Raw genomic sequence first — 27800 nt, forward strand, 5'->3', positions numbered from 1 at the left:
CTAAATGAGAGCTGACGAGGTCTAAGATGTCAGTGATGAGTGGGAGATAGAGCAGGGCCATTTTGTCCTTCATGGTCTCAGGGCAATATGCTGTACATCTCATCTCCTGAGGGCGACAGGCTACACTTCCCTTTACTGAGCACGCTCTTTTAATGGCTGAGTTATGTCACCACTTATCAATGCCAAATTTCACCGCACCCCCTTCTCTAAAGATGAGTTGGCTCTTCAACTCATAATCTGAAAATGATTGTGGAGTCTCTCTTGCATACTGAATCAGATTTATGAACACAGCATTTGGAGTTATATTTTATTGTGATAAATCCATCTTGCTCAGAAGATATAGATGTTTGTGTAAGGGCAGCATTTTAAGTAACAATAAAAGAGGGAAAATAGCAAATGAATCCCAAAAGAATTCCTGTTATTGACTATGTTTCCAAAAGAATATATCTTGATGCATACAGACACCAACTAAATTCCCATTTATCTCTACTCACATCATGAGTGTGAGAGAATATTCTGCAACACAGTGAAACACTGCCTCCACCTGCTGGATCATCAGCGTCTTGCAATACTGAATATTTTCTAACTAAAAAATGAAGACACTTCTCAGAACAGTAGAGATTTTAATAAACTTTTCAATTTACAAGTCTCATTGCAGCTGACATGATTAGTTCTTATATTACCAAAATCATTGCAAAAATTCAGTATCATAAATATATGGCCATCTCATATATACTTTTTTTGTACATATTCATTTCAAAGGTCCCTTAGTTGTAAAAAGTGTGCAACCAACCTAAAAATCTGATGGAAAAATTCAGCACAGTATTTTCCTAAAAAAAAGATAAATACTCTAAAGCTCTGACTTTACTTAAAAGGGCTGCTGCTGTAAAGTGAAAATTGCTTTGATATTGTTGTTTTATTGCTAAAAAGGCATCCTGATTATCTCACGAAATCTCATGAAACCATTAAGTCAATGAAAATGTAGAATATTTTGACATGTATTCAATTAAATAAAAGGATATAAAAAAGGCAATATTGGCAAAAGCAGAAGCATAGGGGATAAGTGCATTTACAAAAAATAAACTTCCTCTGAATATTTAAAAGATACAAAATGTGTAAAGGTGTGGAGTGTGAGCCAGCGTCAGCTGGGAAAGGAGTGTGAACATTAACAGGAAGACTAAAAGCACTTCTCTCGTCTTTACTCTGCTCCCCGTGAGGCAGAAAGTCTTTTTCCAGCCATCTGATTCGACCTCCATCTCTACCCATCAATTCATCTCCTCATCCTCCTCTCTTGTTCTTGTCTCTCAGTGCCAGTCTTCATCATCATCATCCTCTCCTTCAGATGAGTCTTCCTGGCTGCTGACCTCTGCCTGCTCCGTCGCTCCATTCCCATCTCCTCTCTGATTTGCCGCCGCTGTTGCTGCTGCCGCTGCCTTCCTGGCCCGAGCTTCAGCTGCCGCCTGCTCCTCCTCCTCTTTCTGACGCAGCGCTGCAGCCTTCTTCTCCTGCTCCGCGTGGCTCTTCATGTGAGCACTTCGACTCTTCACTTTGTAAAACACCCTGGGGTACAGAGACAAAGCATGATGCAACATTACACACAGTAGCAGCGGTTTGGAATGATGCAGCTGACAGAAGATTTCCAAATATTGGAGGAAGGTACACCAAATATGAAAAAAATGTTTTTCTTCACAAAGTCTAATTTCACATCACTATTTTCCCATTTTATTTGATAATGCCACTTTTCATCACAATTTTTTTCTGTCTATTAAATCAAACGGGGAAGATTATTTCAATAGTTTTTATGATATGCTATCTGTATTTCTCTGTAATTAATTATGTCATAATGTCCTAATTTATTTATTTATGACTCGCATGCAGATCAACACAATGAGATGAACCAGTTGAGCGACTATAACTGCAACCATCTCACTGGTGAGTCACTGAAGCGGCAAATCTCAAACGCTAGTGAGACTGCAACTCTAGGTGAGCAAAATCCAATCAGAAAAGACTATTTAGTGCAAAATCAAGACATCATAAGAAACTACGATCAAGTAAATTTCTGATTCTGACATACCTGCCGCATTTCTTGCATGGAAATATTGCATCAGGATCCGGTGGAGGCTTTGCTGGTACTCTGGGCTTCTTCGCTGCAGGCTCGCCACGGGGCCTATGGGGTGCTGAAGGGTGGTGGGGAGCCTCCTTACTGACAGTGTCCGGCTCTTTGATAACAAGCATTGTCCCTGCCTGGAGCAACAAAAGTAAGTAGATGCCAGTTTGAAAGTTTTAATACATCAGTGGAAAAAAAAAGGTCAACCTTCTTGACTCACATACTTACATAGTCATGAACCTGTAGTGACTGAGCAACCCTCGCCTGATGGCTGCTCTCGTAAGAAACGTCCTTATGGTCGTCTCCATCCGTCTCTCCCTGTGTTAATTTTGACTGCTGTGAACTCTGTGTGATAATAATGCCAGAAAAAGACAACATCATTGCACAAAATATTAAGACAACCCTAAAAACATGATCTAAAACAGCCTTGAGGCTACAAAAAACATGAAATCCACAAAATGATCACATCTTTCTCGCAATCTCACTGATGAAATGAAAACACTATTTAGCGCACACATTCTGTAACAACAACTGAGTAATATTCATTGCCAAACATGCATCACTATGGTACATTTAAATACTTAAACCACAAAATAACCTTCAGCTAACCACACTGCATTACATTGAATTAATGAAGAAGAATGTGTTTTTCTCTCATGCCTCCATGATAAACAAAGAATCCAGCAGAAAATTCTTGATCAATTGAAGTCCTAGGGGTCGACGTTAACAACAGCCAAACTACATCAAAATATCTGTTTACAAATTCACACACAACTTGTGCGGTATAAACCAAGGCTCATTTATCCAGTTGCAAGTACTTTCCAAACACAGAATTTTCACAAAAAAACTGACCAACCTAAAAACTTACTAACAGGGTTCAAACCCATGTGCTTTGCCCAAGTGCACTATGTGGAGGTGTTTTAAACAGCAAGATTTTTGCAAAAATGCATGTGTTTAAAAAGTACTGAACACAAGACTGGATAAATGAGACTTGGATTATTTCACGATCTACGTGAGAGTTTGTAAATGGCTGTTTTGATGTCAGTTTTGCGACCCCCCTTTACCTCAATTCATGACGACTTTTCTCTGCTCTTGGATTCTTAGTTTACCTTGGAGGCATTTGATAAAAAAAGTTTTCTTCACAAACAGGGTGATTAACTAATATACAAATGATCACTTTGTGGATGAAATATTCCATTAAAAACAAGGTTAACTTCACTCTACCTTAATGTCCACCACAGCCTCTGTGTGCTTCTCCACAGGTGATTCTGGAGGCCCGAAAGTTAAAATCCCGTTGCGACCGATCTTCACCTGTTTTTTGTATGTGTAGTAAAACTCCACACACTGAGCCACAGCCTTTGTCCGCACCTTTAAAATCAGTCAAAAAGACCCAAAACATACAGAATTAATATCCTTTAGTTAATCTTTTCCACTGTGGTGCTGCTTGGCAGGATGCATCTCACAACATGCACTTGTAGCATCCATATTGATGGCAAAAACATTATTTACACGTTATTTAGGTGCATATTATTAGGAATGGAATGGGCTCAAACTAAGAACAAGTTCCAAATTGTCTGATCTATTGGATCTGTAAGCCTCCAAGCTTACCATTTCCTTATAAACACAGCTCCTGTCACAAAGAGGATATGGCTTCTACAGTCAAATTTTTGTCTTTTTTGCACATTTGGAACTTATCAAGTTTTAACTGTTTGTGATGAAAGAACGGGATTTTCCATTACATCACAATCCAGTCTAATATTGTAAAACGCAGGCAGAGTAACAGCTGAAAATCTGCACTTTAATAGTCTTGTTTGTTTAAAGCAATATAGCGATGCCTCATAATGAATGTGCTCATGATTTATTGATGTTGTCGAGCTACACGAAGCACATTTAATCAAATTTAAATGTATCTCAGATTTATTTACATCGAATCATAATCTTTCAAGCTGCAGGGTAAAATTAACGAGCATACCAATTTCTGCACCATAAAGAAGTCCTTCCTGTAGGCAGAGATCCCCTTATTGAAGTAGCGCTTCTCATCTGCAGTCCAGCAGTCGGAGCCTGTTTGTAAATCAGATATCGTACAGTTTAATGTGAGCTTGCAAAAGAGAATGAGGAAACATTTAAAGAGAGTTGGGAAATCAGAGACAGAAGGAGGAAGACCGAGAGATAAAAGGAATCTGTGCACATTTGATTTTGCACTGAGCAGTTTTCTGTGATGTCAGATCTCACCTGAGTAGTGATAACCTGCCAGGCGATGACCTTTGGGGAAAACTGGGTCCTGATGCATCAAACGTCCCAGTGTTTCCTTAAAATCAAAATGATTTATTACAGTGAGCGAGTCAATCTTTAGCACGGTCACCGTTCCTCATTTGAGTGCTTCAGCTAAAAACACTGAAACAATTTTGACAGTAACAAGTACAAAGTTGCACTGAACATAAAGTTATGTTTGAACTAAAGAAATTACAAGTCACTATACTCACAAGGAAATCACCTCCGCAATCATGTAAACAGTGTAAAGCCAGCTCCTGATTGGTTCCCCCACCGCGGAGCACACTGCAACAAGCCATGTTCATCAAATCCTCCACTAAAACAAAAACAAAGAGAAAATGAGTTAGACTGGTGCTGTGCTCGTTCAAAACGCGGCTGTTCAGATCATGCCGATTGCTTGGCCTCTGGTATTGCCGCATGCAGCTTTCTTGAGAACCACTTGAGGAATAATTTATTTTGAATTAAACATTTTGTAATATGCAGAGCGCTGTGGTGAAATATTCTGAGCGTTTATCACCTTTTGTCAACGACAAATAACGTCCCTAAAGGAGAACTTTGAACTGTTTCATATAGTATAAACTTTACCACTTGCGTCATTTTTAATGCAGCAAAATGTATCTAGTCAACTGAAAAAAAGCAATTAAATGTATTATTCTAGTGGGGTACCAAAAGTTTAATACGTACTGCAATAGTAATTTATATAACCAAAAAAATGGTATCCTAGGCATTTGTATACCTTTACAATATTACCAAGCAAAATATAGCAATAACGCTGTATTGCTTCTTTTTCCAACACCCCTAGTTATTTTGGTGCAAGAGGTCACATGAGCATTTGACGGCCTCAGTGAAATCAAAGTCAGGCAAAGTTACGAAAGTTACATTGTTAATGCTCAAACATGATTTGAGTTTTCTAAAATGTAACCACTTCCTCTTTTTGCATCCATTCTTGAATGAACTGTAATGAGTGATAGAGAGCAGGCTGAACCAGCATGCTGTTTGACGGAGAAACAGTTTATAGAGGTCCCTTCTTAATACACTATACAGTCTGTTGGTAATAACATGTTACTAATACATACATCCCTCTATCTCGAGCTCACGCTCGACACTGCTCCTCCTTCCTCAGAAATAAGCCTGCTGACTGTGAAGTCGATTGGATGAATGTTTGTCGAGGATATTGAAGGACAGACATATGCAGGAACGGAGACACCTCCCATTTTTGTTAGATGAGATAGTGAAAAAAAGTTCCCACAAAGAAAAGAACGATCAGTGGAGATACTAACTGGTCTCCTGGTCACCGTGTTTGAGGCTGGACTCATCCATAGGGAGCCAAACCAGGTCAGCCTTGTGCTGGTCAAACTGGGAGGAAGCTTGATCCTGTAACTCAGGAATTTCTGCTTGGTACTTCAGCCCGATGTTGATACGTCTGAACAAGTTCAAAAAATCAGCATGTAGAGTTGTGGTGATGCAAGTACATTTATATTAGAGAAAAAGAGGCCCATTTCTGTTCAGGCAGCTGTACTTACGGTTCAAGGCTTGCAGGTGCGGCATCAGCGATCAAGGGCAGAACAGGAGGTGTGATTTCTGAACTTGCTGTAAAAACAAACCTCTTTTTTAGACATTATCCGAGAACGCCACATTAGTGGAATTTAGTTTTGAGAACATACTGCTGGGACTTACAGGAGCGCAACAGACTGCGTGTCGCAGATTTGGGCGTAGGTGGCGGCGGCAGGATTTGGTTGCTCACAGCCATGTTGGTCAGGAACGTGGAGAAGTAGAGACCCGAGCCCTCGCGCACAGGAGACAGGATGGGTGGAGGCGTGTACGGGGGCAGGGTGAGGGGGTTGTCTGGCATGCGGACTGGAGAGCGCAGGTTGCTTTGGTAGGAGGTGATGGTGGAGTAAAGGGATGGAGGGATGAAGGTGGATGGTTTGTGTGGAGGGATGATGAGTGGCTGAGGGCGAGGTCGCCGCTTAAATTTGGATTTTCCATCCTCGTCCAGCACTGGATCGTTTTCTCCTTCCTGAACAGATGAATAGAAGATCGAGAGTTTGCTACTTTTTCTTTGATATCTGTCTGATGAAAAGTTTTTCTGTTGCACTGACTTCCCAATGATCAATTTGTGTCTGTTATTAAGTTCTGTCTGCTCGTTCAATTGTAATTTTCTACATTTTTATGACAGCAAATGACTTTGAACCATTACAGGGGTAATGAAATACCTGTTAGATGAAGAGCTGCAGGTGACAGTCTGCAAGGTTAAACAAAATTACTTGCTCTGTGCATCAGCTGCTTGTTGCACATATTACTGCCTGACTTAAAAAAAATCTTGAGCTTGTTTGCTTAGTAAACTGATACACTAGTTGCTCTTCTAGTGTGTGTCTGGCGAAGTAGCAGCTCAATAAGTGTTCGCCATCATCAAATAAAACGTTACTAGACAGAAGATTAACAGGCGCAGTTCTTTGCACATGGAACTTTCCCACATCTTATCGGACCAAAGTGACACACGGGGCTTCTCCCAAAAACACTGACTACATTTACATGCACGCTAATATTTAGAAATGCACATATTGGATTTTTTGCCAATATCTGATATGCTAATATAAAAACATCTAATTTCCACTAATATTACACTAGAATACTAGTGGAATATTCATTTTCTTTAGCTATGTAAACAGTTAACAAGATTATTGTCCTTTTTGAAACAAAGACAAAAACCTGTGTACTTTGTGCATGCAAACGTGATAATTGTCACTTTTTTTCCTTGCTTTCCTAATAACCATGACACAATAGTACGTTGTGTACTTGCTGAATCAGGCTGTACTGTAAACCTACACACCCAGTTTAAAACAGCTGTTTTGGAGCGTTAATGATTCATATTATCATCTAAACCATGCCACAAACATGGCAGATTGGTTCCAGTGGATGTTTTCCAGACTAAAATCTTAAAGACTGGTTTCTTGTACTCATGAGAACTTTGAGATTTTGTCTCACAAAATCTCAAGGGGTCTTGAGGTAGTTATGTAATGTGAGTTAGAAACTAAATTTACATCTACAACCATAACTTCTGTATCTGTAGTAAAATGTAATTAAGTACAATTATGCAAATAAAGTATATGTAGTCATAACTTTTACTGGGGTATTGTTTTTTATTTTACCTCAAAATGCTATGATAGTTTATAAAATATAATGCTTTTATTATAGATTATTAAAAAGCACATAAAGTCAACTCCCATTTGCACAACAGTGTTAAACTTCTGCTCACCTGTTAATGAATCAGTGATAATAATCAAATTATGTCATTAAAGGGGCTATTCTGCTGCATAATCAGCATTTTTACTTTTGATACTTTTGCTGATAATACTCAAATACTTTTGTAAGAGGTATTTTTTAAAAACAAAACTTTTACTTGGAATGGAGTATTTTTAATTTCTTGAATAGCAACTTTGACGTGACAGATCTGAATACTTGGAGGCAACGCTGACATCTTTAGAGGCTGATAATAAGATGACAGGTCACCCTTAATCTAATGATAAAGGGTGACCTGAAATAATAAACCAATAATCAGATCAATGCTAATGTCAATGTTTTTACAGTACTAACCTGGCCAAAACTCTCCGTCATGGAGTTTCTGAGCGATCGCCGACGAGCCACAATGACAGGTTTGCGATCCGACTGTCCTGCAGGCCGCTCACCCTGGCCAAGTCGTCCCTGAGCCCAGCCACCCTGAGGATCTGTCTGACTCTTGTGCACTGGCACGGATACAGGGATAACCAAAGGCACCATGGTGGTGTGTCTGCCTGATGAACCATCATCCTGCTGAGGCGCCAAAGCAAAGAGGTGAGAAGATAAGGAGAGATGAGAAGGTGACAGAAAGCAGCCGGGAGAATGGAAAAGGGATTGAGATATAAAAACAGGGGAGATGGTATGAGAATCAATTGTCAAATCAGTTAAAACATAAATTCATTATTCCTAAATGAAAATATGTTGTTTTGCTGCAATCCAAGATTATTTTCGAAAGTCAAAAAAAGCAAGAAAGATGGCCCTCACACAAATAACAAATAATATTGTCTTATCACCTGAATATTTTCAATTTAAAATGACAAAACATCTTTTAAAATAGCATCAAATCATAACATTTAGGATGTTTGAACCAGCGAAAATGTGGCATTTTCAGTCATTTGTTGACTAAAGCAATAAATGGATTGTGAAAATTTTTTCTCTCATTTCCTGTCAATGGATTATTTGTTTAATGACCAACTGTTTCAGTATAATTTATATAACTGTGGAGCAATAGCAAATTATTGGACACTTAAATTTAAATTTTGCACTAACTGAGCAAAAGAAAATAAAAATTAAATACCAATGATAAAAAAGAAATCTGAAATTTTGCAGTGCTGCCTTTCTAAAATGTTATATATGGGTTACTCTTTTTAAATTAAAGGAGCACAGTTGTTTTATTAACACATCTTTCCATTATGTAGTGTTCAGAGGAGTGCTCACGCCTCCCTCGCATTTATGGTCAACATTTTCAGCGACCCTAAATTCTACCAGCAGGAGCGAAACATATAAATCAGTGTTATGATTTATATTTAAGGCAAAGAACCAGATCAGTGATTTGAATCTTATCTCAAAACCCACAAAATTGCTGCTTGTTAACCACAATGCACCAGCTCTGGGTTGTGTGAAGAGCAATATTAAACCTGTCTGGTGTGTGCTGGGAAGTTCACTGTGGGAGTTTAGCTATGACAGTTTGACAGCTCGGCCCCTCCCTAGCTCGGCTGAATGACTGGGACGGAGCCTGAGGAATGTGGAGGTGTGCAGACATGCAGCTGCTCCAACTGTTCATCCAGCATGCGCACTTTGCACAAACCTACAAGCCTGATAACCCCCCGAGGGAAGAGTGCTGAACGTACCTGTGCTGAGAAAGTGCTGACAAAAACTAGAGTTTGACAGGGTTTTTGTTTGCTTAATGTCCATTTAACCCGGAGAAAAAACAGGAGCTGGTTCCATTGGGTGTGCCACTGAGAATGTAAACATTATAAATCCTGAATAACAAGGTTGTATCATCTTTCTTATAGCGATATAATGAGAGCAATCTTTCAAATCCTAAAGGAGGAATCGTCAATAATAGCTGTTTTTCAGGTTGCACCAGTATCACATGCACAACAATGTGCTGTAAAGCCTGACTGTGTGCACTTGTAAAACAGCCTACTGTAGCTGAGCCTCAACAGCTGCAGGAATCAAGTTAACAGACCTAAGAAAATGATTTTGTAAACCATAGGGAAGTTGTGCATAGAAACAGGGTTCTTCCTCTTTGTGCAGCTGCTTGCCAACTTTGCCAGATGACAAAATTTGCTGTAACATGCACAGATTAGGCCTTGGTCTTCTTCCTCAACTAAACTGGGCCTTAAGGAATACTCACTCACTAAGTGACCAGTTAATCAGTTAGTCATGCTGTGCTACCTTGAATTCATAAGGAAAACTTTTTTCTCGCATGCCTTTACAGAAAGCTGCAAACATACTAATTTATTGATTAATTGGTGACCCAATGCAAATAATATGCAACAGCAGCAAAACCATATCATAACATTAATGTACAAACTTCCACACAACTCATGCAGTATGATGTAAGTCCAGCTGTATGGTCAGTACTTCCTAAAATCATGCTTTTTCACTAAAAACCTGAGTCTGACTTTGAAAAGACAATAAATAAGTTTCACTTTCAGTTCAGTTTTAAATAGGTTTGCAAAAATACATTTGTTTGGGAAATACTGAGCATATGAATGAATAAATAAGACTTTTTAAGCCCCATTTACACTGTCTGCACGAGGCGGGAATATTGCATCGTAATAATTCTGAATAAAAGATGCGATCATGGAATGGAGGGGCAGCGTGGTTTCGCCTTTCAGCTGGCATTGAAGGAAGTAACAGTGCCTAAATGATGTCTGTCTAAATGGGGCAGGTGGCAGGACAGGTGTGATGTTTTGATGTGTTATGAGTGTGACCCCAAGCAGCTAGCAGCAGTATGTGGCTAACTCAAAGCCGAAGACCAAGAACAGCAGCTGAAAATGACAATGAGGTCTGGGAACTGCTTACCTTACGAGCATCAAACATCCCAGATGTTTTGATATTGTTTTGCTGTTGTTAAACGTGGTCCGAAATCAATCAATAAATCAATATGTTCACCATGTTCCATAGAGGCATACAAGAAGAAGTTTTTCTTCACAAATTCAAGGTAACACAGCATGACTAATAGATTTACAAATGATCATTTTGTGGGTGACATATTCCTCAAATATTTAAATGGCTATTTGCTGTAAAATCACTATAAATAAGTAATTAGCCACAGTAGTGGGTAATAAGTGATTTTTTTTAACCTTGACCATTTTAGCAGGCTCCATCACTGATGCCTGCTGGGCCAGAGTCTCCAAGTTGATCTCCTTAGACGCTCTCCTCCTCCTGCGGATGACCCCTCCTGTCGTCACCTCCCCTCCTTTAACAGCCTGGGTGCCTGCTACTCCGTTCTGCGGTGCTGAAGGCTCTTTGGTTGCTTGAGACCAGATATTTGTTGAAGGAGGACCCAGTGGGGACTGTCCATCTCTGGATAGGCGTCGCGAGCGCCGAGGGGCAGCCAGCTGTGTATCTGAAGGCTCTGCAGGATTCGTGTCAACCTTTTCAAGGCATGGATCAGGTATGGATGATGCGTCAAGGCCTTTAGCCTCTGGCTCCTGCTGCAGCTCCATCGACTGGACATCCTCCTTTTTAGGCATGGCGTCAGGCGGACCAGGCTCAGGAGGCTGAAAAGTCATGTGTTGGGTTTGTTGTTGTTTTGGTTGCACCTGTGGTGGTGTCGTTTCTTGCTGCGGCACATTTTGTTGTGGCACTTGCTGCTGCTGTTGTTGCATTTGCTGTATTTGTTGCTGTCGCTCCTGTATCTGTTGCTGGTGATACTGTTGCTGCATCTGCTGCAGTTGTTGCTGTTGCATTTGATGCTGCTGGATTTGGTGCTGCTGCTGTTGCTGCAAATGTTGTTGCTGTTGCAACTGCAGGTGATGCTGTTGCTGCAACTGTTGCTGCTGCTGGTGGTGGTGATGCATTTGTTGCTGCTGCTGCTGCATCTGGTGCAGCAGCTGTTGTTGAGTTTTAGGCTGCTCGCCGTATGCCAGACTCTGCATTCCCTTGTTACCTGGGAAAACAGAGTAATAACCTGATGAAAACTGCTGCTTGCTGGGTCTAAATGTTGTCTGAAAGGGCTGCAGCATGGAACCCTGCAAAGTGTGAGGGGGCACATGGGGCTGACCCTGGAGCTCCACGCCCTTGTGAGCATGTTGATAGGCTTGCAGCTGAGCCTGGTGCATCGCAGCCGCAGCGTGCTGCTCCCACTCGAGCCCCCTCCCCTGAGCCTGTGCCTGAGCCTGAGCCTGTGCCTGAGCCTGTGCCTGAGCCTGAGCCTGAGCCTGGGCGACATCTCTGTAAACCTCAACAGGTCCTGGCAGTTGATTTTCTCCCGCCATTGGCAGAGCGACACCCTCGTGGACTCCTTTATGGAACGCCATCTGACCTCTGGTGTTCACTCCACCCATATAGGCACCAAAGTTCTGCCCCCAGGCTGGCACAGGAGCTTCCTGCGACCACCCGGGGGCCTGTACGGAGTCCTGGTGCAGCCACTTTACTGGAGCAGCCTGTTGATAGTGCGGTAGGCTTTGAGGCCCTTTCTCGTGGTTGTAAACACCAGAGCTGCTTGCAGAGTCACTGTGGCTTGACTCTAAAGCCGAAGGTCCCATACCATAATAAACCTCGCCTGAATGCTGCACAGGCTCTTTCATGGCTGCAGCCCGATGCTTGCCGCTCTTGTCAGCACTAATTTGAGGAGGAAGACTCATACTAATAGGTAATGTTGGAGCTCTCAATCTTGATCTGAGTGTGCAAAATGTTACTGCCTCTGTAGTGTGCTTTCAATGCCTGTGCTTGAGGAATTCTTTGTTTTAATTGTGTATACAGAGGTATTTGGGAGGAAATATAAATCCCAACGGAAAGTGCAGGGTGGGGAGAATGCAACCCTCCTTCCGGAATTAAATCTGAGGTTTGCTGTTCTTTCTTCTCATCCTCTTTAGGGTGCCGGACCTTGTGAGAGAAAGGAGGGGTGAGACACTTCACTTTAGACAAGCACACAAAGTTTTCACTCGCCATATGCAGCAAAGAGGAAATTGAGGCCTACACGCGCAAATAACTCAGTCAGTGAAGTGAAATCAGTCTGTGTGAGTGTTTGTTGATGTAAGCGCTGGAGAAGCAAACCTATATTTTGATATTTACGTCCAGGTGCGTGCAAACTGGACGTTATAGAAGCTAAAAGAGCGGACACGGAGGCGCTCGCTGCGTAGCTGCCATTTGGCATAACAAGAAATACAGGAAACGGAGGGGCTCGTGCAATCACCCGAAGGATAGCCAGTGATGTTATGTTAGAAATCAGCAATAAGGAAGCGCCCGAAGAGTTGTTAGGCAACACCGCAGATTAGTGAGCACGAGTTAAACACAGTGTCTATACCTGATCAGTGGTGCACGGAGCTCTCCATGGCCAGCTCCATGGAGTCACTTTGGTTTCGATCAAAGTCGACTGCATGCAGCTCCATGAAGGGATCGTGCGCAGCGAGTGTCATAACTCTGACAACTTTCCCTCGAGTTTCACTGCGCACAATATGGCGAACAGGCGACTTTACAATCCCATTGAACGCATAATCCAAAGTCCGGACAGGCTGGAGAGGCGCATAAAACTGTAGTTACAATGTTGCACACTGTATCCGCAAAACTCGTGCACTTCGGGGAGAAAAAAATGTCCACAACTTTCTCCCCGCATCAACGAGTAAACCACACACGACACGGCGGGTTGTGTGAAAACTGTGCCGTGCAGCGGCCCGCACTGGTATTTCCGCTGATGTGCACACGTTGCTGACGAGGCTCGCCGGTCTAAAAGCGCTGTGAAGGTTTATCCAGATTGTATGAAGCCCTGCGAAACTGCGCAAACACGCAGAAAGTTGTGCGCCCCGGGACACACCGCCTCACCCCAAAACAGCTCAACTCACATCCTGTTATCCAATCCGATTGTCTGGCCACTCCCATAGCTGTATCCGTGTTCGTTTGTTTCGCTGTCACGGCTGCCCGGAAAGCGGAGTCTCGGCTCATCACACGGAAACAGTCTGGTGTGGGTTAAAGCAGAGCTGTAGGCAGGACTTTAAAGTACTGAGGTCAAGCACCAGCAGCCCCTCCACCCCATGGTTATAATAGTTGACTAAAAATAAACAAATAAGTAGAATCAGGAGTGAAAAAAACACAGTTAACTGAAATAAAATAACTACAAAAAAACTTAAAATAAAGTTGTATACTTAGAATTAAAAAATTAAATTAAAAAAACACAAAATGTCTCAAATTTTAGTCATTATCAATCTGATAACATTTTGTGTTGTGTTTGTAATGTAACAACTTTTATAAACTTTGTAAATCTTGCCCCGACAAATACACCCAGTATTAAATAATAACAATGATATTAAGATTCTTCTTCTTCTTCTTCTTATTATTATTATTATTATTATTATTATTATTATTATTATTATTATTATTATTATTATTAATCATTATTATACTGAAACTAGTAAAAAAAAACAAAAAATTAAATTATTTTTAAAAATCGCCAAAAATGTTTAAGAGCCAAAAAATAGAATGCCTACATTTTAAAAACAACAAAAACATGCTATGTATTGTTTAAAAATATTTCTTGGAGCACACGTTTCTTGTGTTTTAGTTGAATTATTATTAAACTTAAGATTTATTTATTTATTTATTTACTTACTTATTTATTTATTTTTTATACTGATAATAATTAATTCATAGGAAGAAGAGTTGAATAGTTCTTTTTTTTTCTTGGCTGAAAAACTTTCAAAAGCAAGGACACTAGGTCTAAAAGAGTAATGGTGTTCACCTTTTCAAAAACGATCATGTGTATCTTTAAATCATACGATCTGCACTTCAGGTCCCCGCATTCTCAGAATAAAGTGCTCATGACCTTATATGTCTGTTATGTAGGCTGTAAAATAACTTGGTCATCTCTGTTGCAAATAGTCGTAAAATCAAGGCATTAATGAAAATTTACATTTGAATCAAGAATAAGTGTAATTTGGTTGACTAGAAAGAAAAAATAACTGTAAACTTGCATTCAGAAAAAAACCCCAACTAAGCAGAAGTTCACCTGCTCAGTGCATTTGTCTTGCTGCTGCAGCACCACATGTTAGCCAGACAGTGAAGTACTAACATAAAACACCAATCAAAAAATTTATTCTGACACAAGATGAAAGTCTTTGCACAAGCCAGAGGTGTGTGGGGCTTATCTTGTGCTTAGTTTTCACCTGAACAAAATTTCAAAACACAAATGCGAAGGAAGTGTCATGTCAGGGTTGCATCTCTGCCTCATCAGACTGCAACCTTCAGTGTGCACTGAAAGATTTGTATATCATGGTCAAGTGGAAAGGATGAGAGTGAGCAGATTCAGGTCTGAAGCTATTTCAAGATCCTTTGAGTGGAATCTATTCTGCACAGACTGATTTGTTTTTTCTCCAGATCCCCACTTCATCAATACAGTGAAATTAATGTGGTGGTGTGTTTTTTGTTTGTTTTTTTTTCAGTATGTGAACAAGGCCTTAAAGGTCTAGTGGTGGCGTTTTGTGGCATTTAGCAGTGAGGTTGCAGAACTGAGGTTTTATTTTTGAGGTCATCATATTGTAAAGTCTGTATGTCAAGCGGGAACTCGTGAACGAGGCCAGTGGGAGAAACATACCGAGGCTACTCAGTGGGCTGCATACCAAATAATTAAACCTGGAGGCTAAAAACTTTCTTGGTGCATATGCACCAAGCCAGAAATTCTCATTGGACTGGAAAGGCCCAATCTTGGGGTCCTGTATCTAGTTATTACTATATATCTGTGGCAAAAAAAATGACCCATAAATTATGACAAACTTAAATTTAATTAAAAATAAGTTTTAAAAAAACAGGAAATGACCTAACAAGTACTAAAATAAAAATAATAAAAGAAATAAATAGTAATAATGATATATTGTACTGTAACCTAATTTTAAATGTATAATTATAATAAAAAATCAAGTATTTTGATATCTAGTTATTTGATATTTTTCTATTGATTCTCCCGCTACTTTTAAAGATCATTTTTGTCACCTTTTACATTATTTTCTTTCTTTTTCTGTTTTCTTCTTCTTCTTCTTTTTGCAGTTTGCAGAACATTTCATGCCAAGTTGCTGATTTTCCTTTTTTTCCATGTTTTCATAAGAAATTAAACCAAATTTGCTCATGTTTCAGAGTTTTGAAGCACAGGAAAACTGATGTTGAGCCAGGGTTGAAAGGGTTAATAAGAACTGAGCTGAGATTTTTTTTTCCAGGTTTCAACTTTATTCGTCACATTATCAACAAATCTTTACATTATGCAGTGAAATGCTTTGTTGCACCCTCTGGTACTGTGTCCAACACCAACAACATACTGTTTAAAGGTAAAAAATGACCTTCTTTCTAATATTTAGATTTGGAAAATAATTATTTCTTTCAAACAGTAGTGCATGTGAAAGAATGTGATGTGTATACTTGGGCTGTGGTAGTTGAAGGGTTATCAATATTTTATCAGAATTCCCTTCAACACCCATGCAACTCTGATGGTTTATTATTCGACAGCAATGATCACAATTGATCAGTTTGAGTGGTGGCCCAACAATGTTGGTGATGCAATGTCCCTCGCCTTTTCCAGTGCGCTGTTTGGACCACATGGATTTGATCTGTGCTTCATGTTTTGTGCAGGGTGCCGTGTGTCTCGCGGATGCAGGAGTTTGCGGATCAATCAGGAGACACCACCGCTGTGACGTCACCGCCGCCGCTGTGAGGCAGAGCGCAGGGCATCACTCCCCATCCATTAGCAGGCTAGCTGGCTAACACAAGCTAACGTCAGCTATGGTCCATCCCCACTATCTCATTTCTAAAATAAACAACTGCTCGGAATGACCTGGCTGACTAACGACACACCGGGAACATGGCGACCGTTTGGATTTTAACGACAATGAATGGTGCAACGAAGCGAGGTAAGAGGTCGAGAGAAGGTAACGGTTGTCTTTTGTAAACATGCTAGTTAGCTTGTTTGCAGGACCACCGGAGCCGCCGCATTGAACGCCGTTAACTAGCCAGATTAGCCAACTGCTAATCCTCTCCAACGCCAGGTTTGAGGACATATATGACAAGTAAAGATAGTCCTGGTTGTGTTTTGACACTGAGTCAATCAGTGCTGGCTACTATTTTTCGTGATTATCTAGCGTTGGTGAGCTTCTTGTATGAATCTGTGTAAGACGTGTGGTGTAGCTAATCTTTAACGCTAGCCATTTAAATTGTATTATTCACATGTTTCTGTCTGGCATAGTAAGGTGAAACAAGTGACATTTCCTCTTTCCATCATTTGTAGAGCTTAAACGACCATTCGAGTGACCGATTAGTCAATGTCTGAAAAATAACCAGCAACTATTTTAACAATTGGTACGTATTTATATGCAGGCACTTTAAATGGTGCAATGACTTGAGCCACAATGCACTAAAAACCCACTGCTGCCAATTATTAATTGATATCTATCTATCTATCTGTCAGTCTTTCTATCTATTTATATATGCATAGACGCACTTTGTTTTATTATTATTACTATCATTTATGCTAAGAGGTATTTTCAGTGTTTTATCTTAACATTATCTGTGATTTTGCTTTGTCATAATGTCATTATTAAGCTTTCATTTAATGTTTAATTTTGTTTGTGTACAGATTAACCAAATTTCGGTGTACATGTATTATGACAAATAAAGCATTTAATGTTCGTTCTGTAATCCCAAGTTCTACCTTCTTAATTGTGTATTTCTGCTGTTTTTGTTTGACTTTTATGATAGAAAATCAGTATGCTTTTATATTTTAGGACATCTTAAAGGTATAGTTCAGATTATTTGAAGTAGGGTCATATGGCGTACTTATCCATAGACAGCATATTACAAACAGTAGATGTCAGCTAGAACACCCCGAGTTTGGGCGAGCAGGCTGGAGTCTGACAAAAAAGCTATGCAATGTACTGCTGTAGAGGGGTTGGCAACAAAATGTATTTTACCCTACTAATGAAGTCCCACCTAAGAAAATATCAGTTGAAGTGTAGGCTATATTTATAATATTTTCACAGCTTTTTATCCCAATGTCAGGCAGTGATTTCCAACGGGAAAATTAGCCTGTTATATTGCACTCGTCAAAACCAGACTCCATTGAGAAAAAGTGAATAAACTTTTCTGAACACAGGAGCTGCTGATCTACCGCTGCCTGAATCAGTTAGTTTGTTTGTGTTATTGTGTGATTTTGGCATTTAAAGGGTAAGTTCGGATTTACCAAAGTCATACGAAAACACAAACTAACTAATCAGAGCAGCAGTAGACCATCAGCTCCTGTGTTGAGCGAGCTAACATTGTTGTTTTTATTAATAGAGTCTGGTGGCTTTGACGAGAGCAGAGATGGTCAACTGCTGTTAACAGCTGTTAACAGCTTCCCTGTTGGAACGTGTTGTCTGACGGAAAGTTAAAGCTGTGAAAATACTATCAGTATAGCACGCACTTCAACTGAGTTTGGTTTTTGTAGGTCGGACTTGTTTTAGGTAGCTAAAATATATTATTTTGCTGTCCTCCTATCCACAGCAGTACATTGCCTTGCTTTTGTGTTGGACTTCAGCCAGCTTCTCCAAACTAGGGGCATGCTGACTGACATCTATTGTATGTAATAGCTTTGGATAAGTACACCATACAACATACATACATTTCAGAAAATCAGAACTATCCCTTAAAGACATCAACTTGGACATCTATTGGTTTTGTAAAAAATATTTTATTACTTTTTATGGACTGAACAATTAATTGATATATCAAGAGAATAATCAGCAGATTAATCAGTAATGAATATAATTGTTTTTTCCAGCCCTAATCTTTCACACGCCCAGTAGCATGCAGAGTGAATTGATTTTCAACGAGAAAAAAATGGATCTGAATTTTAAAATCCGTTCCCTCTTTTCAGTGAGGGGCTTGCGTCACTGATGCCAGGTGCAGGCTGTAGCTGAGAGCACTCAGGATGAGTGGGGCTGGAGAGCACACTGACATCCTGTCAGTGGAAGATGTGGTCAGAGACCGATGGAAAGTGGTAAGAGAAGTCACAAAATCGTGTTTTAATAAACAAATGGCCCAATGAATTTCTACACAATCATACATGCGTGTATGTGTTGAATATCCTCTTCTTTACAGACAAGGAAGATAGGTGGAGGCGGGTTTGGGGAGATCTATGAGGTTTTAGATCAGTTGAGTCAGGCCACTGTTGCCTTAAAGGTGGAGTCTGCACAACAACCCAAACAGGTGCTGAAGATGGAAGTGGCTGTTCTGAAGAAGCTTCAGGGTGAGTATTGCTATCCCATCAACACTGACAGAGTAACTGATATTTATTAGAGAATTACTACGTAACACAGTTTCCTCCAAGAATTCATTTTGCCAGGGTGGTAACCCCTCACATCAAGATGTATTTGAATCAAGTTCGTAGATGTTGGCCTAATAATAACGAAACCTTCTGAACACATGTCATTTTCTCTACAATACTTCTGTGCTCTTTGTAAACAAGAGTTACTGATTTATTTAATAAATTAATTGATTTTTTTATATAAGCTGCAGTGGTTTATAGTTCAGTCACCATGAAGCACAGCAGGAAACCCTGCTGCATCAGAATCACATTAAGTGAATAAAGAAGTGTTTATAGTATGTGTTATAGACTTAATGTCCTACCTAATGCTGAATTATTGCAACAGTAATTTTAATATATCACACAATCAGCATTTGCTACATATTTATACCTATTGTTTGTGTCTGGAGCAGTATCAGTAATATAAATGCTGAGAAATATAATCATATGGGGATTGCAGACTTTATCTATTAGACTTTATCTATAAAAAGTAAAAGTAAAGCAAAGACAGCAGGGTTCAGGCTTTACCTATAGATCCACATTTATGTATACTGTATATTTCTTTGACAGGTAAAGACCATGTATGCCGCTTTGTGGGCTGTGGCCGAAATGATCGATTCAACTACGTAGTGATGGAACTTCAGGTAGGATTTCAACTAGTCAATATTAGTCAAGTATTTTGTTTGCTGACTGCAGATTTAAAATCCCTCTGCATCATAAACCTGACATGCTGAACCTTGATTTGACGTCTTAAGGGGAGAAATCTGGCAGATTTGCGCAGAACCATGACCCGCGGCACCTTCTCCGTCTCCACAACTTTGAGACTTGGCAAGCAGATTTTGGAGGCCATTGAAAGCATCCACTCCGTGGGCTTCCTGCACCGTGACATTAAACCTGTGAGTTGACCTCAACCCCTGGATGTTGCGTAAATATAAATTTGTATGACATTCAGTTTACAGTTTAATTTCAACTTGCTTGTGGTTATCTGTGTTGATAAACTTGTAGTCAAACTTTGCGATGGGAAGACTAGCCAGTACCTGCAGATGCTGCTATATGCTTGATTTCGGCTTGGCCCGTCAGTTCACCAACTCCAGCCAGGAAGTCCGTCCAGTAAGTGCCCCGTGTCAGCTTCTTTAAAGCAGTGTTTTGGCTTTTAAATCAAAGATCTCACAAGTTAACTTTCCTCTGAGAAGCTGTGTGAAAGCAAAATCTTTCAACTCTCTGTTGCATGCCGACACAAAAAAGTGTAATTAGTGAGTTAATCCAAAAGAAATTAAAATGAGATATTTAATGATACAACCTACTCTCACAGTACTGGAGAGTCACTGTTGGATGGTGAGAAGACAAAAACACTAAGTTAAAGTCACACAAATGTCCACTTTTTACATCAGATTCATGTGACAACTTTCACATGACATCTTTGTGACCTTAATGACCCTCCTGTGACATCAGTGTTAGACCATCCCAAAGAGGTGCAGACACCTGGGAATGGGAAATGTGTTTTTATAGATACCTTTGAATGTAATTTAGGACATATGAACTTAATGTAAAGGACAAACATTGTGTGATTTGTGTTTCAGTTTTTTTATATTATATCTTTATTATATCATTTCTCTATTCTCCCTCAGCCTCGTCCTGTGGCTGGCTTCAGAGGAACTGTGCGATATGCCTCAATCAATGCTCATAAAAATAAGGTGAAAAATTCTGCCGTACAGTCTCTTTCTTTATTCTTAACAATTTTACCCTTGAAATTACTCACATTTTTGTATCTTGATCTGTAGGAAATGGGCCGTCACGACGACCTGTGGTCCCTCTTTTATATGCTGGTTGAATTCACGGTTGGTCAGCTGCCCTGGAGGAAAATCAAAGACAAAGTACGTATTAGTCAGTATGAAATTATAATTCACAGCACATGTCCATTCTAAAACCTATTTTTCTCCTCTCTGCTCTCAGGAACAAGTAGGAAATCTAAAAGAGACATACGACCACCGACTCATGCTTAAGCACCTTCCCTCAGAGTTTAGTACTTTCCTGGATCATATCTTGACCTTGGACTACTTCACTAAGCCAGACTATCAGGTCAGACATCTCTTGTTTGGCATATTTTGCACACACTGTTTATTTCCCTCCAGCTGTCACACGCTGACGCCTGTGGTTTCTCTCTGACAGCTCCTGATGTCAGTGTTTGAGAATGCTATGAAGAGCCACAACGTGCTGGAGAATGACCCTTATGACTGGGAGAAATGTGATTCGGAGGATATGCTGACCATCACTGCCGCTGCAACCACTGCTCAGCAGCTCACTCGCCTCACACCAGCATACTTGGGGTATTAAGCTTTTAAAAGCTATTGACATAAAGACATTTATTCTATGCATTGGTTCTCACTGCAGTCTCCTATGTGCTAACTTCCTTCACACTCTGTTGGATATGTGTTAAAATATACAGCTGCAGCTTTATTTAGAACCAAAATGTGCACTGTCAGAGATCCCTGAGAAATTGCTGTTCTAAATTGTGCTTTGGAAATGAGCTGCAGGGTGACCTTCCCTCTCCTCCACAGCATGGCCAATGCTTCAGTGCTGCCAGGCGAGCTGCAGAGGGAGAACACTGAGGATGTCCTGCAAGGGGAGCGCCTCAGTGATGCAGACAACTGTCCCCCCATCCCCACACCAACCACCCCCGGTGGAGACGTATGGGAAGAGATGGACCGCAACCGAAACCATAAACATTCCCAGCCGATGATCAGGAAGGTCAGGGTAACGTAGTTTCATCTAAATACTTAGTAGAACGTTCTTACCTGCTGCTGAAATATTACTCTTAAAGGGATATTTCACCGATTTTCAACCTGCTTTCTATCAAAACAATGTGGGTAGTATGTGTAGATGAACCGTGGTAAACTTGAATCCATCTAACTGGTGCCTTGACATCCCTACTCCCCCCACAGCGAAATTCCTCCAAATTGTGTAAAATACGTAATTTGGAGGTGTTTCGTCAGCTCTCGGGCTGTTGTTCGAACTACAGGCTTTACTTCTGTGTTTTCGGCCATCTGTGCTGCCAACAGCGCGGACCAAGAGTATACTGCTGATCAAGAGCGATACCTGCCCCTCTCTCTTTCTCTCAAACTCGGACCAAAATCTGATGAAACGGCAAAACTAGGCAGAACATCGAACATAAATCAAGATTATTATACTGCACCGCCGAATGCTTTTCTAGCATGTTTCCAGAAACATATTTAAATGTTCTGTTTAGCTGTAATAAGTGAGAGTTTGTGAACAGGAAATGGGCATCATACTGCTTCCTGCACAGTGAAAATGGAGGCAGAATATTCGGTAAATCTAAGCGGCGCTGATATAAAGATTCAGTAACTGAGTTACATATTTCTAGTCTCAAATGTTTTCAGAAACATGTTTAAGCTTAACGTTAACTGTAATATGCGATCGCCGTCCGCCACGGTTTCAGACGGACCAGCCCACATTATGTCACCCACCAGCGGGAGCATCTTGTAAGGCGTGATGCATTCTGGTAGTTGTAGCTTTTTTATCTCTTGAGCAAAAGTGTCCTTTTTCTATGTTTCTCTGGTCATGTAGCACCAGTTTCAAAAGTATTTGCGTCTTTCTATTGCAGAGACGGCCTAGTTTTATGTGAGGACTCTTTATATTGGTGAAATACTTCTTTAAGTAATCTCATCCTGTGCACTGAGATGCATAGGTTAGCTGCAGTGCAGTAGATGTTGTGCAAAAAACTCCTCCCAAGACTAGAGTGACTTTGCCGAGAGATATGATAATTGCTAAGACCCACGAACCTCAATTACTTCATCCGCTCCTCCTAAGTTTAAACAGAAACCCACTGCTGACTGCCTTCCTATTTAAAGAAAAGGATATCTTGCTACAGCTTCTCTCTGGGGATACAAATGCAGTGTTTCAGTTTTTGAGACACTTTGTCGTTTATTCTTCTCAGGTGGTGAGTGAGGATGAACACAGTCAGAACCAGGGGAACCAGAGCCCCAACACCGGCTCCATGCAGAGTTCTCCGAGACGGGTGCGATCAGAGACAATGTTCCTGGATCGGGCTGCACCACTGCTCCGGAGGATGAGACACAGTCAGAGCTTGGCATTTGAAAAGAGGCTTGCACCGGAACCAAAGCCCACCATCGAACGCTTCCTTGAGGCCTAGTTAGTACTCAAATACACATTAAATCGCAATACTGTGAGAGTGTGCAAAAATAAATGGTCAAATGGACAGAAACTCACCATAACATTTCAAATATCTTGTTTCAGCTTGGGCAAACAGCGTCCAGTCCTTTCTCAAGTCGGAGAGAAATCCATACCTGAGAGGGGACCAGGGACGCCTTCCTGCAACGAGGAACACTCTGGCACAGCGACCCCTGACCAAGAGGAGGGCGCAGCGAGCAGTGGTTTTGTGGCTGTGAACCTCAGCCCCGTGCCCCAAGAGGGTGACTCTCAGGAGTGGGTGATGCTGGAGTTAGAGCAAGGCAGCGGTTCTGGAGCCACCAAGCCTCCAGGCGAGGCCCCTCATGAGGACAAGCCTGGGACGCCTGCTGAGGCTGAGAACCCATTGTCTGAGCAACAGGATGGCCAGTCTGCAGCAGTGCCGAGCAGTCCTGTCCTGTCGCAGATGTCCATGCCCGGCACATGGTTACTGGGCCACAGGAGACTGCCGGGGATGCTGGGACAGATGCCCTCTGTCATGATGGGAAGACCCCAGATGGACCAGGTAGGGTTGACCAGGCATTCAGAGGTAGTTGTATGCCAGATGGCAAACCAATCCCAACTCAAGCTCTGCTTACTCACGTGTTCTGGAGCTTTTGCCCCCCCCCAATCCAATGTTTTGTCAGTTAAATCTAATTTTCAATCAACATTTTGATTAGTTATAAAAGGTTGGTGACAAGACAGCCCATGCATTATTCATGACATTATACAAACTATGAGGTCTGCAATAAATATAAAATAAAAGACAACGGGAACTTGACACAAACAGGCCCTGGTTCAAGCCTAAGGGAATTTTGCGAAAGTACAAATCCGTCTAGGTGGGCCGGGTCCAATAAGGTTCTGGCAGAGAATCAAGGCTGTACATATTGCTGCTTGAATTTGTGCTCAGTTGCCATGGAAATGTAGATGTCCAAACTTTTCATGACTCTGAGCACCTCTATGTCTTAGATATACTTAGGACTTATGTATATTCTTTAAATATTTATTAAACATGCTCTTGCAAATATCTGTTTTTTGAACAACTTTTTAGATTAAAAATTAGATTTTAAAAATCTGATGGAATTTTTAAAATCATTCAAATATTTTGTCTTAAAACTTTTCAAGGTCAGACCCTCTAACAATCATTAAACTCTTTACAGTCCTCCAGCTGTGGGCTACAGTCCCCTGTACATGAGAGGAGTGATGCAATACCACTAGAGGCACCATCTGGTGAATCTGAAAAACTCCCAGAGGAAATCTTAAAAGATGAAGAGAGGCTGGAGTTAGCTCCAGTGCCAGGCTCAGCCAAAGGCCCCACTGCTAATCTGACGAACGACAGAGACCCTGAGAGTGACTCTGGTCTGCCCGACCGCTCCTCCGAGCCCAATCAGCAGCCTCAAGCAGACACAGCAGGAGGCGCTATGGAGAGCACCGTCACTGTCTCCTCCTCTCCACCCCCAGCTCTGCTCAGGAGAAGAGACTCTCCCTCATCCCCAAGATTGAGTCGAATCCCAGTACGAGACCCCAGCAACCCCCTGGACTCTCCCAGCAGGGACCTCAACATAGAGAGGCGTCATCGCTGGAGCAGTCCGGTCCCCGGCTCCCCCACCCACTCGCCCTCTCCATCTCTGTCCTGTGACAACCTGCCTTGTGCTTTGCCAAGAGACAGGCTCCTTTCAGAGAGAGGCTCCAGGTCCGACTGTGCAGGAGAAGACCCCCTCTCTCTGTCCTCCTCATCAGGTAGTAAAAGTAAGATCCCACGTCCTGTGAGTGCCACCTTTATACCCGAGCAACTCACTAGCAGGTTTCTGCCTCGACCACCTCCTGGGAAACCACCTATACGCCCGTGTGTCGACAACAGGTAAGACGCCATGAAGGTGTTCTAAACTAATCCACATTAAGTTCATTTGCCACTTTTGTTAGATGATAAATATTGAAAGTTAGAATCCTTTAAGGTGACCTATTATTATGCTTGTATGCCTTTTTTCTGTCTATATATATAGATATATATATTACAATGTAGCATAATGGCATAATTTTAAATATAAAATTATTATAATTCTAAATATATTTTTCTGGAATTTTGTTTTTATTTTGGGAATTTTTTGGGAATACTTTTTTAAAACAAATTTTTAGGCAAGATTTTTTGCAAATTGTGGGAAATTTCTTGCCAAGTTGGCCGATGTGTTTTTCCCACCAATGTTTTTAAAAGACATTGAACCAATATGCTTAGTTTTCATAGGGTTATACGTATGTCTTGTAAAAGGTGTCTGAATGCAGCACAAGAAAACCAATGTCGATCCAGGTTTTTTGGGGTTAAACAGCTTTTAATATGTCATAATTAAAATCATAATTTTGTGCAGTAACACTTTTCTGGTCATTACTTGATGTCATAACTTGGGACCAAAGGGGGAGATATGTGGTTAGATGCTGACTTTGCGAAATTAATCTTTAGTGCCCACCATGAAATTGTGCTAATTGTATAGATCTTCTGTGTTGCTAGGGGATGATGTGTTTTAATTATCCACATTTTAGAAATGGTAGCTCCTTAACAGCTGGATCTATATATGAAGCATGGTAACCTGTCATGGCTACATATAAGTATGTACAGACATGGATGTAAACTGCAACTTAACTGGTTTGTGGAGGCATAGAGCTGCAAGGAGGTAATTCTAGTTAGTGATTTTTCAAAGTAGAAAGTACGACTATCCTCTGTTGTGGTCAGATGTGGAAGACCTGAATGCTGACCTAAAAGAACAGGCTGGGTTTTTTATTTATTTAAAGAGACAGGAACTAACTACAGATGTTCCAGCACAGACAGTATCAGGAAATTAAAGTGTTTTTTGAACATTAGAAACTGTAATCATGTTCTAGTAGAAACTCAAAAGCCTGAACCTAAAAATGAACATTTTGCGCTCTCTTCTCCAGACGACGGCGGTTAAGAGTGCGTGCCAGCAGCACTAGTGACGCAGACTTCCTGGCCAGTCTGACTCAGCTGATGCAGGACCGAAGCGGGATGCTCTTCAGTCCCCCTCCGCGGCCTCGTAGCTCCTCCTCCTCCCTGCAGCGCTCCCTAAGCTCCTCCCCCTCGCGCCAGGAGCTGCGGGAGGGCGGGGCACTGCAGGGACGCAGCCGCTCTCCATCAAGTTTCTCCAGCTCCCCTCCTCCTCGGCACCCACATGACAGGTCCGGAGGGCAGGGTCAGTGGGGCCACAGCTCCAGGGGAAGGGGTCTGATCTACGAAGGAAAAGGCTCCAGCAAAGTGAGTCGATGACTGTATTTGACACACAACTGACTGATTCGGGTGGTGCAACTGTAGCGAGAGGCTGTTTCACACCTGGTCGCTGATAGCATGTGTAAATACGGTATTTACTCAAGGGAATGTACTGTATGTAATGTAAAATGTATAAAATGTATTTATTTATTTATTCATCGTTGGATGTGTCTCTCAAATACTTGACAATGTGGCTTGATACCTGCAGTTGAAACATGAAGGTTGAGAAAACCTTGAGATTGCCAACTCTTACCTCTCATTTCACTCCTCTCTTAACTCTCCATGTAGGCCTAATATGAGACCAAAAAGATCAAGTTTAATACTTGAGGGATGTAAAAATGATGCTAATTGTAGATATGTATCATGAGAAAAAACAGCAAACACTAATAGAAACCATGTACTCACGTTAAGAACACTATAAGTAAATAACACCATGAGCAGTATACCGACATTGGCGTTCATATACAGAACCAGGGCATGCAGCCCCATATTGACCTCACTCCTGTAAACCAGCTAGATTAATTATTGTATGTGACAATGAATTGCTCATTTTGGCATATCACATTGTGGTAGTGTGCTTTTACTTTGCTAGAAGATATTTTTCATGCAAAAATGCATCTGCATATTAGAATGTACATGTAAGTGCACTCATACTTAAGTATTGTAGCGGTGCATGAGTGTCATTGCAAATATTTTTTTATTTTTATTCATTTGTACAATTCACTAAGACATCTGTATTTTTAATGAGCTGCTTCTGATCAAAATACATTATAATGTAAACCAGCAATGATGTGCAATTTTATTTCTTACATCAAGTAGATGGTAAAGGAAGAAAACTGATAAAAATGGAACCTGTTCATCATGACTGATTGTTGTTGCATTTTATTCAATCACAATTTGAAGCAGGATGACCACTGCTCTACCCACCCTCGTTTTGGCAAGGTGCTGGAAACATCAAAAAAGTCCAAACTTTTAGAGAAGATATCCGCATACTATGCAATGTTTCACTTTATTCTGAACTTTTGGTCTGTCAGTCCTCCATCAGAGCATCCTCAGAGTAGAAATGTTTTCTAAAAGTCTGGCTTTTATCACAATTTAAATTGTATATTATAATAAGTAAATTCAATAAAAGCAAGATCTCAAAAATATGACTTCTGGTGTCACGTGCCAAGGGAAATTAATGCGATTTTATTGCTACCAATGCCATTATCGATTCTGCTTATCGGTCCAATCGTTTATCGATTCCCTTCTTGTTTCAGCTGGTTGCAATCTGCAATACCTCTAGCAAACCGTTAGATGCCACTAAACCCTACACACTGCTCCCTTAAACTCAAGTCACTCCAACTCAGACTGCATCATGTCCCCAGAGAACAATCGCTTGTCAAATT

The 27800-nt window shown here is 40.9% G+C and overlaps 2 protein-coding genes across 5 annotated transcripts; one reads left to right on the forward strand and one right to left on the reverse strand.

Annotated features, from left to right (window-relative positions):
* Positions 1-606: 606 nt before the first annotated feature.
* On the reverse strand, positions 607-13004 carry mideasa (mitotic deacetylase associated SANT domain protein a). 2 transcript variants are annotated; one of them, XM_042502921.1, is made up of 13 exons: positions 12921-13004; positions 10753-12499; positions 7976-8188; positions 6056-6398; positions 5902-5968; positions 5659-5801; positions 4591-4694; positions 4340-4415; positions 4080-4168; positions 3332-3475; positions 2336-2452; positions 2075-2244; positions 607-1560 (listed from the first exon to the last, which is right to left on the reverse strand). In XM_042502921.1, the coding sequence occupies exons 2-13, from the start codon at positions 12256-12258 to the stop codon at positions 1305-1307; spliced, it is 3228 nt and encodes a 1075-aa protein (XP_042358855.1). In that variant the 5' UTR covers positions 12259-12499; positions 12921-13004; the 3' UTR covers positions 607-1304. The 2 variants fall into 2 exon arrangements, with proteins under 2 accessions (XP_042358855.1, XP_042358854.1); XM_042502920.1 differs by having other exon boundaries at positions 7976-8191.
* Positions 8147-27199, forward strand: ttbk2b (tau tubulin kinase 2b). 3 transcript variants are annotated; one of them, XM_042502922.1, is made up of 16 exons: positions 8147-8212; positions 16226-16503; positions 18504-18626; positions 18728-18875; positions 19503-19576; positions 19688-19828; positions 19938-20042; positions 20561-20626; positions 20714-20806; positions 20886-21011; positions 21102-21259; positions 21491-21686; positions 22888-23102; positions 23208-23664; positions 24299-24999; positions 26067-27199. In XM_042502922.1, the coding sequence occupies exons 3-16, from the start codon at positions 18558-18560 to the stop codon at positions 26410-26412; spliced, it is 2895 nt and encodes a 964-aa protein (XP_042358856.1). In that variant the 5' UTR covers positions 8147-8212; positions 16226-16503; positions 18504-18557; the 3' UTR covers positions 26413-27199. The 3 variants fall into 3 exon arrangements, with proteins under 3 accessions (XP_042358856.1, XP_042358858.1, XP_042358857.1); XM_042502924.1 differs by having other exon boundaries at positions 21491-21680; XM_042502923.1 differs by lacking the exon at positions 8147-8212 and adding an exon at positions 15864-15924.
* The last annotated feature ends 601 nt before the right edge of the window (positions 27200-27800 follow it).

The sequence above is a fragment of the Plectropomus leopardus genome, chromosome 16 (genome assembly GCF_008729295.1).
Source record: "Plectropomus leopardus isolate mb chromosome 16, YSFRI_Pleo_2.0, whole genome shotgun sequence".
Taxonomy (NCBI): domain Eukaryota; kingdom Metazoa; phylum Chordata; class Actinopteri; order Perciformes; family Serranidae; genus Plectropomus; species Plectropomus leopardus.

Excerpts from the sequence above, each read along its gene's own strand:
- mideasa (XM_042502920.1), bottom strand. The coding sequence starts at position 12,258 with ATGAGTCTTCCTCCTCAAATTAGTGCTGACAAGAGCGGCAAGCATCGG. Across the intron at positions 4,416-4,590 it reads ATTGCGGAGGTGATTTCCTT|GAAACACTGGGACGTTTGAT; the intron begins GTGAGTATAGTG and ends TTTGATTTTAAG. Across the intron at positions 2,245-2,335 it reads CACTACAGGTTCATGACTAT|GCAGGGACAATGCTTGTTAT; the intron begins GTAAGTATGTGA and ends TTGTTGCTCCAG.
- ttbk2b (XM_042502922.1), top strand. The coding sequence starts at position 18,558 with ATGAGTGGGGCTGGAGAGCACACTGACATCCTGTCAGTGGAAGATGTG. Across the intron at positions 18,627-18,727 it reads TCAGAGACCGATGGAAAGTG|ACAAGGAAGATAGGTGGAGG; the intron begins GTAAGAGAAGTC and ends TCTTCTTTACAG. Across the intron at positions 21,012-21,101 it reads TCACTAAGCCAGACTATCAG|CTCCTGATGTCAGTGTTTGA; the intron begins GTCAGACATCTC and ends TCTCTCTGACAG.